Genomic DNA, 16,532 nt, shown 5'->3' with positions numbered 1-16,532 from the left:
GGAGGGCGGGAACCGCCGCGGGGGCGGGGCGCGCCGCGCGGAGCCCCGGATGTGGGATTGCCGCGGGATTGCCGCGGGATTGCTGGGGGATTGCCGGGGGATTTCTGTGGGATTGCTGCGGGATTTCTGTGGGATTGCTGCGGGATTGCTGGGGGATTGCTGCGGGATTTCTGCGGGATTGCCGCGGGATTGCCGCGGGATTTCTGTGGGATTCCTGCGGGATTTCTGCGGGATTCCTGCGGGATTGCCGCGGGATTCCTGCGGGATTCCTGCGGGATTCCTGCGGGATTCCTGCGGGATTTCTGTGGGATTCCTGCGGGATTCCTGCGGGATTGCTGTGGGATTCCTGCGGGATTCCTGCGGGATTGCTGCGGGATTGCTGCGGGATTGCTGCGGGATTGCTGCGGGATTGCTGCGGGATTTCTGCGGGATTGCTGCGGGATTGCGGAACGGGGCATTGTCCCGAGTTACCCGCAGGGATCTTCATTCAGTCCAGCCGCTGCCCCTGCACAGACACCCCAACAATCCCAGGCTGTCCCTGAGCGCTCTGTCCAACCGCTCCTGGCGCTCCGGCAGCCTCCGGGCCGTGCCCATTCCCTGGGCAGTGCCCAGCAGCCCCTGAGCGAGAACCTTCCCCGATCTCCAGCCTAAACCCCCTGACACGGCTCCGGCCGTTCCCCGGGTCCTGTCCCTGTCCCGGAGCAGAGATCGGGGCCGCCCTCGGCAGCACCAGCTCAGGGACGGAGCCGGGAAACGCCCCCGACCCTAAGGAAAAGAAGGGCTGAACGTGGCACTAATTAGCATGGGAAGCAAGAGAATCATTACCTATGGAATACTAATTTATAAGACAACTATGTAGCGGATAGCCAATGAACACCAAATCTTTTGTTTCCTAAAACGCATAAATAGTAAAAAGAATGGATAGTTGGGGTGCTTGGTGTGTGGGAGACCTCGGAGCACCCAGGCTTGCCCAGCTCTGAAATAAATAATCTCTCTCTCTCTCTCTCGTCATTATCGGCTCGTTTTGCGGACAACTCTCGTTTCACGCGTGTAAAAACCCAGCCGGTGGAGCGCGGCACGGGCGCGTTCGGAGCTCTGCTGTCCCCTCGCAGGCGCCGTAGCGGGGGCGGCGCCGGGCGGGTTCCGGGCGGGTTCCGGGCGGGCCGGAGCGGAGCGGGCGCGATGGTGAGAGCGGGGGCAGCCCGGGAGCGCCCCGGGAGCCCCGGGAGCCCCGGCCGCACCGGAACCCCCGGCACGGCCACAGCAGCCGGGCCCGGCCCGGCCGGGCTGGGGGAGAGCGCGCGGGAGGGCGGTCCGCAGCTGAGGCGAGGCCCCCAGGGAGGGTGAGGGCCGGGCCGCGACTGCAGGAGCTGCGTTTATAATTTGTATTAATTTTATCGTAATCGCATTGTTTTGTTTTTGTTTTTTTTTTTTAATTATTTAACGCTTCTTTCGTAACATCGACAGTTCATTAATTGTTATTTGCCCGTTCATCTGGCTGTGTTTTCTCTTCTGTTGCTTCCTCTCGTTTAACATTGATCATGTTCCGCCCTGTTTCTCATCCCCTGCAATCAACTCCTTCATTCCAATCAGGCTGGGCACAGAGTAAGTCACTCCTTGGCTCTCGCTGACACCCGTGGTAAGGGCTCGTTCGTGTTCCTCGTGTCACTGCCAGGTGGCTCAGATGAATTTAGGGGCTGCCGGCCAACCCCCGCCCCAGATCACACCCAAAAATCCAGGTGTTTTATCCTTTTTCGCCACTGCTTTAAGCTCTAGTCGCCTGTGGTGGTGGAACCCTGCAGTGCTGCTCGTCGGGTTTGGTTACTGCAGCTTGCCGAGCTTCTCTGCACTGAATGGGAGCAGAAATGTGACTCTGGGGGAGTGTGGGGCTGGCATTCTGCAGCAGAGGGGTGTCTGTGCTGAGAGCACCCACTGTGGGCTGTGTGAGTGGCAGGACTTTTATTAAACATCAAATACATCACCGGTGCCGCACACTTAAGTCCCTCAGGCAGCAGCCAGACAATCTGTCTATTGCCACTTGTTAATCCAAATTACTGTTGCCCACTCGATACTCTTCAAAGACCATCAGAAATGTCTTTTTTTCCCTCTCCTGGTTTCATTTTGTATTTCAATCATTCATTGATTGAAAAGCTTTTGTATTGCATTACCAATACTTTCAGCCATCTGTCTCCAGATGGGTTTGATGGTGGCACTGAGATGTTCTTAATCTAAAAAAAAAAAACCCTAAACCAATCAAAAATACTACCCCAGCTCCCTCTGCCTTCCTGAGGAGTGTTACCTGAAGGTAACTGCATGGCCTAAAAACCCATGAGGAAAAAAAAATCTTTAAAAATACAATTTCCTAGCCTAGTTATATTTGTTCCTAGAAATAAATCTGGGCTGTGTCCTTTACAAACACATTTGAGGGTGTCATTTCAGGAACTAACATGAAGTGGAAGATAAAAATCTTTAATTTGGGGCCATTCTTTGAGTTCTTAGGGCTGAGTGTCTCCAGATCCAGGGTTTTCCCAGAGCAGTGCCATAACATTCCCTGCTTTATAAAGCTTCTCATGCCCTTTTTGCACAATTAATTTGCCCCGTGTTGCTTGCATTGTTGCTTTATTTGCAGATTTCAAGCCTGTGCTGTTAAGCCATGGCCTTGCATCATCTCAATCCTTAATTTTGAAGCCCCCCACTACATTTTTATTCTGGCATCTGAAACTATAAATGTATACAAGTGGTGACAGGAGCACTGTGCAGTGACCTGGATTGGCTTCTCTGCAGTGCCCTGTTTGTATTTCGTTGTTAGTTTTTAGCCTTATTCAGTTTTTCAGTGGTTTCTACCATGAGGACTCTGAACAGTCTTTGTCTTCTGGTCAGCTGTTAACACATGTTGTAAATTTGCTGCTTTTAAAAAATATTTTGGTTTTTTTTTTTAAGTAAGGGGAGAGAAGCTTGGATGAAGAATTTTTTTTTTTTTTAAGAGAAGTGGCTGCAGTTTAGCCAGGTCTGTGTTTGAAATGTGGTAGAGAGAAAAAACAGTGGCATGGTTTATGGTAGCTCCCACATTTGTGTAAAATACATCAGGAATGTGTCACCTTGCACTGCTGGCTTTCAGCAACAAGCCACAAACAGTTCTTAGACCTGTGTTGGTAAAGCCCCCTCTGCTCATGGCCTGGCAAAGACCCTTGTTCCCCGTGGAACAGAATCCCATCACCATTCCATCCTTCCTTCGGCAGCTTTTGGGTCCGAATGCCGAGGTGTGGCTCTGCAGAGGACGCTGCAGGCTGGCTGTGCCCTAACCCCTGTCTGTCCCCTCTCTCCCCTGCTGCCCCTGAAGTTGGTGCTGGTGCTGGGCGACCTCCACATCCCCCATCGCTGCAACAGCCTCCCGGCCAAGTTCAAAAAGCTGCTGGTGCCTGGCAAGATCCAACACATCCTGTGCACAGGGAACCTCTGCACCAAGGACACCTATGACTACCTCAAGACGCTGGCTGGGGACGTCCATGTTGTCAGAGGGGACTTTGATGAGGTAGTGTCTGCTTTTTTTGGGGTATCTTTTACGTTTTTTACGTTTGGAGTTCATTCAAGGAAAAGTGGTGGAATGAGTTCCTGAGCTCCCCCTCTCTGGGTGTTGGGTTTAAATATAAATCTGTCTAAGCTGGGTTTATTTTCTTTGTTTTTAGAACCTGAATTATCCTGAGCAGAAGGTTGTGACTGTGGGACAGTTCAAAATTGGGCTGATTCATGGCCATCAGGTGATCCCCTGGGGTGACATGGCCAGCCTGGCACTGCTCCAGAGGCAGTTTGATGTGGACATCCTCATTTCAGGACACACACACAAATTTGAGGCATTTGAACATGAAAATAAATTCTATATCAACCCAGGATCAGCTACAGGAGCCTACCATGCCTTAGAGAAGTAAGTGAATATTGGGGGGATTTTTTTTGGTTTATTGTTTTTGTGGGTTTTTTGTTGGTTGTTTTTTTTTTTTTTTGGTAACAAAACTGAACTACAAACTCTTGAGGGTTAATATTTCTGATTTAAGTATCAGTATCAGGGAGAGGACAGTTAGAGTTGTATAACTTACACAGCTGTACTTGCTCAGTCTCCTGGACTGAAACATGAAATGCTCACAGCTTCAGATCTCATGTGCTGTACTTAGAGAATTCCCATTTTTCTCGAAGTGATTTCTGCTGAATAGGGGTAAAACACTAAGGGGGTTATAGACACACAATCACTATGAATTTTTTCCTCTCTTTCCAGCAATATCATTCCTTCATTTGTGCTGATGGACATCCAGGCTTCTACAGTAGTTACATATGTCTATCAACTAATTGGAGATGATGTGAAGGTAGAAAGAATTGAGTACAAGAAGTCCTAAAAAATGTTTTTGCTTGTCTGGTATTTTTACCATCTCCTTCTGAACTGCAAGTTCCAAAACTTGATTGCTCGTTTGCAGCCCTGCACTGTTGCTAACAGCTTAACAATGTAACTTTTTGTCATGAATTTAAACAACCTTGTGTTTGCTTTTCTCTGTATGATTTGTAAAATATCCCATTAAGATAACTGTCTAAATACTGCTCCTTAATGTTGTAATAAACTCCACTTCATAGAAAAGCTGAGCTTGGCGAGGTGTTGTTGGGGAAGAATGCAGCAGTTGTGGTGGTTCGGTGTCCCCTTCTAAGGATGTTTGTACAGGGCTTGGACAGAGACTGAGGGTTCTGGGACCGGGCTGGGTTTGCTCCAGAATCCAGCTGATATTTAATTGTCTCAATTTAACATTCTCAGCTAAGTTCAAGGAGTAAAATGGCTTGAGAGGCTCTGAAAGGATTACAATTACCTCGTAATTTCACTGTAGAAAGTTTGAGTCTTTCTTTGATCAAAGCACTTCCAAATCTCCGTGTGCTTTAATGAATGATGATCTCACTAAATCTATAACCAGTGAGGAGAGGCTTTCCTTTATTTGTGGCTCACATCTGACACTCCATTTTTTGTGCTCTTTGCTCCATGCACAGAGGCTCTCAATGATGTAATTCCATGTGACTCTTAAAGCTGCTGAAGATAAATCTGGCTTGTTCAAGGACCAGCACCTTGTGGCTCCTCTGTTCCCACAGCTGCAGGGACCTGAATGTATTTAACAGCTCCCCTTTCTCACAACTGCTGTAACTTCCCAACAAAACAGATTTTTATCTTTTGTCTCCCACAGCAGAATGTTTAGGATGGGGGCAGTTTCTTTGGCCTTTGGATTATGACTTTTCCATCAGCTGGAACCCTTCTTTCTGTGTCATGAGCTGACTAAATGACTGATTTCTATTCAAAATAAACCTGCTTTGCCCTGGACAAAAAGATATTTCAGGCTGGTGTCTCAAGAACCTCTGGCTAATTGCACTTCTTGCAGTCAGAGCAAAGTTGAAAATTCCTTGGCACATGATATTCAGGGAATTCCATTGACTGGAACATCAACTTATTGACAAACTCGTAATTAGGAGGTTTACAGAATATTGTAAGGGGCCAAAATTGACACACAAGTTTATTTATTTTTACTGTAAGGCCAAAATTCTTACATAAGTTTGTAAAGTTACACTTACAATTTGTCTACAAAGTATTTTACATGAACCACAGCCCCTGCAGTTTTACAAAAGTTTATCACAGTCAGGCCAAGGTTCTGTGGCTGTGGATGACATCTCAGAGAGGTCCTGACAGCAGGCCTGAACATGGGGAAATACAGAAGTAAAGGAAATAAACTTTACTCCTTCCCAAAGTTAAAGTGCTGAGTATGAACGGATGACTACAAACAGGAAATTCTGCTGTGAGTCAGAACTGGTTTTGTGTGGGTGGAGAATGGAGGAGAAGCAGCCTAGAACAGCTGGAAAAACGTGGAGAGGTTGTGGATGCTCTTGGTAAAAGCTTTGGGGTTTTAGTCTGATGTTCTGAGCAGTACAAGAGTTGTGAATGCGCAGCCCCCCCTCCTGCCAGGAGAGAGGAGGGAGGAAAAGGGGAAATCTCGAGCGAATTTATGGCACTTCCAGGACTGAGGACCCCTCTGATCCATTCAGGTACATCTGGAAGGTCAAAGAGCAACATTAATAGGACTTAGGAAAATGGGATGTGATCCAGGACACAGATTAGGTTCAGGTAAAATGAATTTCTCGAATTAATGAAGGGATATTTTATTATATACAGTACATGTTACTAAAGTGGATCAGCTAAAAAGTATTTTTGCAAGAAGTTGGGTGAAAGCCTTTAGAGAAAAAGGAGAAAATACTGCCTGAGGTGTAGAGATGGTTGGTTTTACCTGCAGAAGATGAGATGCTGGGACATCTGCCAGAGCAGGGTTTCCACGTTTCTTTTGATACTCTTGAATCAGGTCTGTTGCATCATCAAGGCTGTAAGAGGCAAAAGTTGATCAACTTTGTCAAATGAAGCTCTCTAAAAAGCCAACAATTTAGACAACAGAAGTAGAAAACAAAATATGATCCCATAGCTTTGAAGTCACATGGGCCCTGTAATTTCCCAGTAGAGAAAACAAGCCTGGCTTTTTCCTCGGGGCTGTTAATAAAATCAATAAATACAGAATTTAAACGTGTCTTGGTTCCTGTCCCAGTCTGAGTGTGGGATCAATGGTAAGAGTGCCCTGCAATCCCCAGGCTCTGGGCTCTGAGTGTGCCCAGGTGTGAGAGGAGCCCAGGTGCTGGGAATCCCCAGGTGAGTGGGGCCCAACCCAGCCCCCTTTGTGATTTAAGTGGAGCACAAGAAGGGCTTTTAATTCTTGAAAACTTCGTGGTAAAACCACCCATTCCCAAGTCTTCAGTACAGGCAGATAATTTCTTTTTCTGCGTGTTTTTATTGCTGAAGCTGTGACTGTGGTGCCCCTGAGCTGGATTCACCTAAAGGTAAGGTCAAGGTTTTGGTTATTTCACTCTGGTTGCGTCTGTTTTAACTGCATTTGATCTGCTGCCAGTCCAGGCTTAACAATCTGTTACTTGGTCTTGAATGGCTGTAAAACCCTCTCCTAGTGAGGTGAAATTTATTGCTTTATTAACTCATGGAAGTTATTAAAACTTCCATGACTTCAAACAAGGGAAAGTGAAATAAAGCTGAGATTTAATTCTTGCAATTGCTACCAGTTACAATTGGCTTTTTACCATTTATTGACTTACCAATTGTTTTTGGCAAAATATTCCACCAGCTCTTTTATTCTGTGGGTGTTTATCAGGTGTTGCTTTAACAGTGGATAATATTTGGTTTTCCAGAACTGTTCGTAGAGCTTCTCATTGATGATACTGTCCAAAATCAAAGATTTGATCTGTAGATTTAAGTTTTAGTAATGAGAAGTGTTAATATTTTAGACAAAAGAGATTTTACTTTGGAAAAGAAAGAGCTCATTAGTTTTCATATTAGGTTGTATAGCGAAGATGTTGGTTTGTTTTTTTTTTTTTTTTACCTTTTATTTAAGTGCTGTGAAATGGCAGATTTTATTAAAACTAATCCCAAATTCAGGGAAGTGACTTAAACTTGCCCATAGGGAGGCAGCTCAAGGCAAGGCAAAAGTGCAGTTTCCTAAACCCTTTGGCCTTTTAGCCTCAAATATTTATTTAGAAAAAACAAGGTGGTTCTGCATTTTACAAGTATTCTACATTTTTTGAGCATTCAAAGTCAAGGAAGGCTGGACAAGATCAGAGGAGAGAGAAAAGAAGGTCCTGTGAACACTTACCTATCAAAAAAGCCTCCAAGTTAATGGGAAGTGAAGTAAATTTTATTTATTTACCTGGGAAGCAAATGCTACCAGTTCTCCAGTGTCCATGTGTTCATCCAACTGTTGCAGCACAGTTTCTTTCTTACAGGTTGATAACAAACCCTTGTGAAGATAAGTTACAAAACATTATTATTCTGTGACTGATTAAAGCAGGAAGACTCCCTTCAGAACAAATATTTGATTTATTCACAAGTCTTTTGAAATTCTAGGTGCAAACACAGAATTATCAAACCAGGATCTGTGTGCTTGGACTGAAAGTGTTGCTTTGAACTCTCTCAAATGGTGTTTTGCTGTAGCTGTCAGAGGATTTTTTGACTCATTGCCAGCAGGCTGAGTGTCTTACACTGAAGCTGTGATTTGGGGAAACCTTTCTGAGAGGAGCTTTAATGACTGGAAGTCTAAGAATTTCAGGTGCCTTTACTGGTCCCAGTTTGCTGGTGGCAAATATGGGAACAGCCTCTAATGCTTCACCTGGAACAATGCAGAGCAGAAATGAATGGAAACAAATGACAGGAGCAGGGAAAATATCAAGGTTCCTGGCTGGTGAGGACATGGCTTGAAGGCAGAAGGTTTCTATCAGAACTGGTGCATCTCAAACATCTTCCTTGGAAGTCAGGAGCTTTCAGCTCAACACCCTTCCAAAGTAGGATTCGGTACTTTTCTTACTATCTGCTCTGGTTTGGGTTTTACTGTTTTTGGGGTTTTTTGAATTTTTTTCCCCATGTGCTTTATGGGTGGGATCTCATAAAACATCCTCAAATTCCCTAAAGGCAATGGCAGATGACAAAGCTACTGGGGATGACTGAAGTTTTAAAAGAAAAAGGAGGAAGTGTTCACATGATCCCTTTAGAAGCCTTTGAGGGTGGCAGATGTTGAGCATTTATCAGCAGGGATGTGTTGAAGTTAACTGGAATTCACCTTTGACCTGCTCTGGTGAGCAGGACATACTTAAGGACATTTCCCTTGCAGAGACAGAACACAAAACTTCTGATTTACCTGAATTTGCTGCTCTCTCTTCTCAGAGTGAGGAATGACCAAGAGGCAGCCCAGGGCAAAAGCTGGGAGGTCCAGCTGGGTGTATTGTTTAGCAATTCCAACAATATCCAGGTCAGCCAGGACAGGACACCTTCAGGAGATCAGGAGGGAAGTTCTCAGCTGTGATTTGTTTCACTGGATGGCCCAGTGCTGTCAGCAAAACTGCCCTGAGATTTGGAAATCAGGTAGGGCAACACATTTCTACCTCACATTAGTTCCAGAAATGGCCAAGCAAATTGAAATTTCACTGAATACAAACTCATGAAGCTCTCTAAAACTCCAAATCACACCTCCAGTTTCTCTCTCTAAGCAGCCTATTTTGAGGGCAATTGTTGGCCACCTGCCCAGAGCAGAGCTTTGGTACAGGTGTGTCTGCACAGTAGTGTAGGATCCCTCTCCAGATAATCTTTAGGGTCCCTCCCAACCCAAACCTACTCTACTTCCAAAGTAACTTTGGTTCATGTCAGGCTCTCTGAGCTCTGATGGGTCTTTTGAGCAAATCAGAGCATTGTGGTGAATGAAATAAGGAAACAGTGTGCTTTTTGCAATGCAAGTGTGCTTCATGCACAGGATGTCCCGGAGCAGGGGCGGGCAGGGCTCTGAACTCACCTGAGCAGGAGCTCAAAGCACTCCCGGCACTCCTGCAGCTGCCTGGGACTTGGTGGGCATGAGGCTGAGAAGGAAAGAGAACAAGGGGTAGTAAATCTACAACCAAGTTACTCCAGGAGCAGGACAGGGAGTAGAGCCCTACCTGTGAGGAAGGGGGACAGGACCAGGCTGCGCCAGGCTCGGCTGAAGCTGGGAATCTGGTGGCAACAAAGTTTTTTTTCAAGTTACAGCCAAAACCAGCTGTAACCACGTGTTATAAACACAGACACCCCGACCCACTGCACCTGGAGGAAGCCTGTCAGTATTCCTTTTTATTTATCCTGGAGGAATTATTCCCTAACATTGCTTTCCTTAGCTCAGAGTCCAAGATTTAGGAATATTCTGATTGATTTTATCCAATGTTCACTGATATATTGCACTGTCATAGAAATAATAGCAATCAAAAAATAATCTTTTCATGGCTGACACACAAACACTCCAAATTCCTGTTAAGTGAAGAAAAAGATGAGGAGCCAGACAGTTATTTGCTTACCTCCCATAATGAAGGAATCCCAGTGATTGCAACCAAAACTCTTCTTAGATACTGAATCTGGAAGACAACAAAACTCAAGTCCTTTGGTGTTTCTGAAGATTTGGCAATAATCTACAGAACTGCATTTAGCTTGGTTTGTTTGCAGGATGCAAACTTAGAATTTCTCAAAGTACCTGTGTTTCTTTCACATCTATGGCGATTTGCTTTGTAGTTTAGTAAATTAAATTATCAACCACACTGCCAGGCACATGTTACTTCCATAGGCTGCAATAACTTTACATAATGTTTGACAGTCACAGGCAATTAGGATTCTGAATGGCAACAATCAGGATTTCCATACCATAAATACATTTTATGGTATTTATCAGGATTTCCATATCATAAATACATTTTAGGGCTCATGTATATATGTACACACATGGAAATACATGTATGCACAGTTTGAATATATTTGCACACAAGAACGTGCCTATTATGTTATAAATTGATAATAATATGAAGAAAAAATTCAATTTATTATTATAGGATTTATTCTGAAAGCAATAAAAAAAATCAAAGTATAACAATTTAAGATCAAAATCCAAATTCCTCAAATCGTCATCAGTTAAGGAGCTCAGAGTAACCATGGTTTATAGTTTCTGTATCTATCCTCTTCTTCACAAATGACTGGATAAACCCAGCCTTTTTCTCCCCTTGCTGCAGGATTTTATCCTTTAAAAATTCCTTACCATATTGAAGCCCAGGAGTTTCTGTAGGAGTCCATTCCAGAGCTGGGGATCATAGACTTGGTATTCTAAACTCAGCTCTGTCACCAGTCTCACAGCCTGAGGGGGAGCAAGGACATGCTGCATTTTAACAGAAATCCATCATCTTCAAACCTTTCCAAGCCACTTCCAGAATTATTGCACACATGGGAGGAACAAAACCTAAACCATCTAAAAGTGGTATTTTATTTTCTAATTATAGGAAGGGTAAAGCTTTTATCTGTCATTTCCAGAGTACACTGAAGAAAAACCTTTAGAAAAGGCTGTGCTTTGCAGAGGGGTGTGAATTCACACAGTGTGTAACAAAATTGACAAAGGATTTAAAAACCCTACCCTGGGTTCGTGACTGTGGTTCTTCCATAGCCCTTTAATCATGCCTTCCTTAGGGCTCCTGTGGAATGATTCATAAGTGTATGGAATATTCAAGATCTCAAACTCTGCCAGATAAATGCAGCACTTCAGAAAATACCTGTGCAAATAAACCCCCCAGAGCAGGAGTTAAGTGGTGTTTATATTTTAATCCACGTATCCAAGCTCAGGATAACACTGAAAAGTGTCCTTCTGTTGCTTTAATATGTAAAAAATTCCTCTTACTTGACTTTCTCAATGGGTTGCTTGAAGAGTGATTCCACAGTGTTGGTATCTGCCAGGTAGAGCAAACACCTGAAGGCTCTGGTCCTGTGAGCAAACGTCAGCTGGGTGTCATCAAAGGGCTGAGGGGGAAAACACAGTCCCAAAGTCACAACAACTGGCTGAACAACTGGAAAGGATCATCCCAGGTGTATAAAACCCTCTAGTTTTCTAGATTTCAGACTATTGATACAGGCAAGAAAAAACATTTGTGATATATAGTAGCACAAATGTAATTAGGTGTGGAAAAACTGGAGGTTAAGGTTCTGCTGAAACAATTTTACCACTCTGCTTTTGTTCCATCCAAAGTGAGGCAATGTCTTACACCAGCTTAAGGCACACTCTAGCAAATGTTTCATGAAGTTGTTTCAGATAATATCAGCAACAGGTTTAGAAAACCCAGAGTTCAAGGGCTGCTCTTGAGAGTTAATAGCAAAATTCAATGAAAATCAGTTTTAAGCAAAGGTTGGTGAAGGGAGGAAAACACAGCTCATACAAGTCACAAACCATCCAAAACACAGATGCAAAGGCCAAAAGTTGAAGCTCTTGCAGTAAAGCAGACAGCATTTGATTTTAATAAGAGATAAAAAGCTAAAACAAGAATTTAGCAACTCACAGATGTGTCAGATGTTGTAATTGCAAAAAGCATTCTTGAACTGTAATCCATTGGGCGAGACTGAAGTAGGTAAATAACCCTGCAAAAATGGGTTTGTTTTTAATGCAGGTACAGCTACTGAAGTACAACACATCAACTGGCACTTAAATGGGAAAATTTCACTGTCAAAAAGAGAGCAAGGATATGAAAAAGGAGGGGAAAACCTCCAAAAAGCTACTCTTAAAAGTTTACAGATGTAAGTTAGTCAGTGGCGTTTTGTGGTGTAAATAAATGTTGGATGATTCAAAAGTGATGTCAGCAGAAAGTAAAAATAAGAACAGTGAGCTCTGAATCACACACCCACTGTTAAGTTTCTCGAAAAAGCCATTTTTAACTGGCTAGTTAAAAATAATTCACCATATTACAGGTAAGACAACACACACACCTTTGGAGCTCTTCATCCTCCTGTACATCTCCAGAGATTTCTTGGGTTTTCTTTAAAAAGAAATGAAAATGTAGATGAGTTTTCCATATTGTTTGGATAAATAGCTGGGTCATATCCCTGCTTAAAGCAGTGTTTGATGAGGCTGATGTATTTACAACTGCTTTACTCAGTGTTTGATGAGGCTGATGTATTTACAACTGCTTTACTCAGTGTTTGATGAGGCTGATGTATTTACAACTGCTTTACTCCTTCAGGCTGGCTGCACTAAAGGGAAGCTTTGAATCCACACACGGAGAAGGAAAAGCATTTCAAATCCTTCTCACCACAGACACTGGTGTGCTATTTTAGGAAAGTACTGAAATCTTAAATACAATCTTGAGTACTACAGGCAGTTTGTACAGAATAACCTCAGGTTTTTTGAGCAAGTGGAGGAAAAACCCCATATTTTATAGAATTATATTTAATATAATTTATATGTTCAAGCCCCAAAGGGATGCCTTACCCCTGGGGGTGGTGTGCTTGGACACAGCCATTTGGCCAGCAGCTTGTCACAAATTTTGTTTATATCCAAGTTGTTAATCTCAGCAATCTCCTTAGCTGCCACATGGATATCTACAGGAAGAGGTGCAGGCAATGTTATTTCCAAAGCAGAATTGGGGTTTTTAAAAGAGCTTCTCTTTACTCAGACTCACCTGGATAATCTCTGCCAGCTGGATTTTGGAATCTCTGGTCTATGCTGTGGTGTTCATACAGTAAAAGAATCAGATTTGCTGGTTTCCCAATGGACTTTAGATGCTCACCAGTGTTCAAGTTATTTGTTATCAGGACATTTTCTGTTGCTGCTCTCTTATACTGCAAGTGTAAGTTCCTCTGGAGGACTTTTGCTTTCTCATGTGGCTCATCCTTTAGCAAAACACCAGAGTTGTACATTAAAAAAGCCTCTTTTACTCAAAAGCACAAGAAAAATCATCTTTTTGCAGACTGGACAGCTCTTCAGAGGTATACCCACAGGCATTTTTTCTGCAGACAGAGAGGGTTAACAACACTGCTCTAGCTAGGAAAGGTATTTTGAAAAAAAATTGCCAAGCTATGCTGTGAAAGCCAAATAAAATATGTACAAGCAGGTAAAATTAAGAGATTTTAAGGTAAAATGCAGAAGAAAAAGAGATAAATATTAGAATTCATGGCTGCTCAAATTTCAGTTTAATTTTGGCATAATTCTCTCTGATCATGTGACTAAGTACAGAGAACTATTTAGGCTTCTTTGTGCCTCAACAACTCCATAGGAAGTTTGAGATTTATAATCAAAGCTGAGATTCTTATTCACCTTTCCCTGTGAAAGGAAATCATGTGAAAACAAGCCTGAGAATCAAGTCAAAGCAGATTCTCTTTATACATAACCCTGCAAACAGCTAAAGTCTTGGAACTGTAAGCAAAGATTAATAATGCCGTTGATCAAAGCTGGATCAGATTCCACCTCGTTCTCCTGCAGCAAGAAAAATGCACACAACAGGAGAAGGAACAAATTATTCTTCCCTAAAACTGCTCATTTTTTGTCCAAGCTCCAAAAACACTAAGCCTGATTTTTGCAGGAGAATGTTCCAGGACAAAGGGGATTCTTCTGGGGGTCACTTCCCCAAAAGTATTTCCCATATCAAGGTTGGTTATGGCACAATTTACACACCACTGCCCAAAACACCAAAAATGAAAATACAAACATAAGTATTTTGTCATTCTTGTGATAACTTCACAACAACCTGGCGAGCAGTTTCCATTACCTTAGCTGTAGTACTCTTCAGCCACTTCTCAGCCAGATAGAGACAGAATTTCAGTGCCTGGACGTGGTCAGGACCTTTTTAATTATTCAAAAAAAGGAAGGGAAAGAAGTAAATAAATTAAGTTTTCATTAATCCTTCCTATACAATATACTATATCCATTTTATTTTGAAAAAATTAAAAAAATTAGAAGCTATTTAAAATATTAGGAAAACTTTTGTGTCTAAAGAGCAAAAATATATTATTTATTTGGACTCAAATAGCAGAGAAAGTGATGAAGTTGGGCTGAAATATTGACTCTTGGTGGAAAACTTGTCTGAAGACTGGGTGAACATGGAGAAACTTCTGGCAGGACAACAGGGCCAGGTTGGATGGGGCTTGGAGCAACCTGGTCTAGTGGAAGGTATCCAGGTTTGGGCTGGAAGGACCTCGCAGCCTTTCTATGATTCTATAAAAGAGGGGGAAAGGATTTGATGGTGATGCTGTGATATCAAATGGATGCTTTCCTAACCTGTTGTTCCAAACTGGATGCAGGAGCCAAATTCATTTTCATGCTCCAGCTTTGCTGGGTGTTATTCAGGATCAGTGAACAAATGTTTGCTCCCACTCTCGCTCTGCTTTGTCCCAAGCCTCCCATTCCTTCCCCATCCCATTTGCAACTCGCCTGTGGGGAATTCCTGGGCAATCTTGTGAGCCATGGCCACAGCCCACTCTGGATTGACTATGGCCAGCAGATAGGACTGAAGTGCCTGCACAGTTTTGATGGTTTCCTTGTTGACAATGGAGGTACAGCCACTGCTTCTCATTTCAAGTATTTTTGGTTTCAGTTTTTTTTCAAAGACATGTCGAACTGCAGACATGTGGAAGGTATCCAGGGAAACCTGGAAAAATGGCAGAGTAGATGAGGAGTTGTCAGAGCTTCTACAGCGAGGCCAACATCACGCAAAAGATGGAGACTTCTTTTTCTGGGGTGTGGGGGAATAATATTTAAATAATTCCTTCAAGCTGTTACTGTACCTTCATTAGTTTGGAAATCAACAGAAGGGTTGGGAAGGTTTCCTCACTGAGCTCTGCAGCTGAAAAGGAAAAGTTGCCTGTGAGAGTCTCACAATCCACTGGCAGCTGCCTCTGTGAAATGAAGCACTTTCAGTTTATTGGGGGATGGGGAGCTCCATTGGGAGAGAAAGGATCTGATCCTAATTATCCCCATTGGGCTGGGAAGTGGGATATGTGGATAAATTTTAGAGGTCTTAGGAAAGAATTTGAGGACAAACCCTGCACTGTATTTATCATCTTAGCTCCTCTGGGCAGCAATTTGGGAGCACAAGAAGTGCTTTCAGAAGCAGTTGGGATCAAAACTGCATTAATGAAGAATGACAGTTCATATACAACATAAACTGTGGCACTTTAAAGGTCAGAGGTAACAGGGAAAGGGAATTTGAGATCCTGAACTTACATATAATGTTCCAGAAACACTGGGCAGTTCTGAAGAACAGCAGGTGAAAGGGCAGCCTGGTGTGAGCAGCTGGAGACAAGGGAATCATCTGCTCCAAAACATACTGGTGTTCTAGGTCCACTGGTGGAGAAATCCTTGTGTAAGACTTCAGATGTTTGAGGAGGCTCAAAGCCTAGAAAAAAAAAAAAGAAAATAAATAAGAAAATATAAATTGCTGATAAATTACTAGAAATCACTTTTTAAAGGCTATTTTCTGAGGGAAAGATGTGCACATGGAATAATTAATTTGAACAGTGCTGAATAGCTCCATCAATAAACAGACAAAGCAGAATTGAGGTGCCATTAGCAAGGTCACACATCTGGACACACCTGGCTCAGCTGGATGCTGGTGTTCTTCTCATCAGCACTTTGGATCACTCTCAGGACAATTTCCAGTGTTTCATAGTCATAAGGATCCAGCTGTTCAAAATAATCATCTGCTTTGTAAGATCTTACATGATTTGTCTTATAAAAACATACAAGTGTGTTGATTTTTTTCCCAATTTTAATACCAATTACTGTTTCTTCAGTGTTATGTTGATATAAGCATCATGACATAATTCTCTAAAACACTTTCTTAAATCCTAAAAAAAGGCATCAGGATTTTGCAGAAATACCAAACAATCAGTGCTGGAAACAAAACAAACCCCAAAAAACTCAGCCCACAAAAACCCCAACCCTTTGAAATACAAAAACACCCCCAACATGTCATTTTTAGCCCCCCCCTATTTTTAATGGAGAACTCTTCCAATGTACTTAGGAATTACTTCTCTGTTTGATTTTTCTGGCTGGTCAGTTTTTAAGGGAAGTGGGGATGAAAGACTCCTACCTCTCTTTTGAGAAAATTAGATATGTGGCTGTCGTTTCTGTTGTAGAGAAGCAAAAAACTGA

At 42.9% G+C, this 16,532-nt stretch overlaps 2 protein-coding genes across 2 annotated transcripts in view; one reads left to right on the top strand and one right to left on the bottom strand.

Annotated features, from left to right (window-relative positions):
• The first annotated feature begins 1,033 nt into the window (after nucleotides 1-1,033).
• On the top strand, nucleotides 1,034-4,621 carry VPS29 (VPS29 retromer complex component). Its single transcript, XM_068208518.1, has 4 exons — nucleotides 1,034-1,185; nucleotides 3,341-3,532; nucleotides 3,687-3,922; nucleotides 4,268-4,621. Exons 1-4 carry the CDS (start codon nucleotides 1,183-1,185, stop codon nucleotides 4,383-4,385), a joined length of 549 nt encoding a protein of 182 aa, XP_068064619.1. The 5' UTR covers nucleotides 1,034-1,182; the 3' UTR covers nucleotides 4,386-4,621.
• KNTC1 (kinetochore associated 1) overlaps nucleotides 4,339-16,532 on the bottom strand; it is a 32,887-nt gene continuing 20,693 nt past the window's right edge. Inside the window, exons 45-64 of the mRNA XM_068208519.1 lie at nucleotides 15,972-16,061; nucleotides 15,603-15,774; nucleotides 15,164-15,222; nucleotides 14,811-15,027; nucleotides 14,149-14,222; nucleotides 13,063-13,273; nucleotides 12,873-12,982; nucleotides 12,371-12,420; nucleotides 11,947-12,025; nucleotides 11,295-11,413; nucleotides 11,034-11,169; nucleotides 10,665-10,760; nucleotides 9,937-9,993; nucleotides 9,547-9,601; nucleotides 9,405-9,468; nucleotides 8,757-8,886; nucleotides 7,773-7,862; nucleotides 7,165-7,310; nucleotides 6,300-6,390; nucleotides 4,339-6,066 (exon numbers count right to left, since the gene is read on the bottom strand). Coding sequence (XP_068064620.1) covers nucleotides 6,019-6,066; nucleotides 6,300-6,390; nucleotides 7,165-7,310; nucleotides 7,773-7,862; nucleotides 8,757-8,886; nucleotides 9,405-9,468; nucleotides 9,547-9,601; nucleotides 9,937-9,993; nucleotides 10,665-10,760; nucleotides 11,034-11,169; nucleotides 11,295-11,413; nucleotides 11,947-12,025; nucleotides 12,371-12,420; nucleotides 12,873-12,982; nucleotides 13,063-13,273; nucleotides 14,149-14,222; nucleotides 14,811-15,027; nucleotides 15,164-15,222; nucleotides 15,603-15,774; nucleotides 15,972-16,061 — 2,094 coding nt within the window. The 3' untranslated portion in view covers nucleotides 4,339-6,018. The remainder of the gene's footprint in view (nucleotides 6,067-6,299; nucleotides 6,391-7,164; nucleotides 7,311-7,772; nucleotides 7,863-8,756; nucleotides 8,887-9,404; nucleotides 9,469-9,546; nucleotides 9,602-9,936; nucleotides 9,994-10,664; nucleotides 10,761-11,033; nucleotides 11,170-11,294; nucleotides 11,414-11,946; nucleotides 12,026-12,370; nucleotides 12,421-12,872; nucleotides 12,983-13,062; nucleotides 13,274-14,148; nucleotides 14,223-14,810; nucleotides 15,028-15,163; nucleotides 15,223-15,602; nucleotides 15,775-15,971; nucleotides 16,062-16,532) is intronic.

The sequence above is a fragment of the Anomalospiza imberbis genome, chromosome 18 (genome assembly GCF_031753505.1).
Source record: "Anomalospiza imberbis isolate Cuckoo-Finch-1a 21T00152 chromosome 18, ASM3175350v1, whole genome shotgun sequence".
Classification (NCBI taxonomy): Eukaryota; Metazoa; Chordata; class Aves; order Passeriformes; family Viduidae; genus Anomalospiza; species Anomalospiza imberbis.
This window is presented reverse-complemented; position numbering and strand designations above follow the sequence as displayed.

Coding starts and splice junctions, on each gene's coding strand:
- VPS29 (XM_068208518.1), top strand. Junction 3,533..3,686: donor TCAGAGGGGACTTTGATGAG/GTAGTGTCTGCT, acceptor CTTTGTTTTTAG/AACCTGAATTATCCTGAGCA. Junction 3,923..4,267: donor GCCTACCATGCCTTAGAGAA/GTAAGTGAATAT, acceptor CTCTCTTTCCAG/CAATATCATTCCTTCATTTG.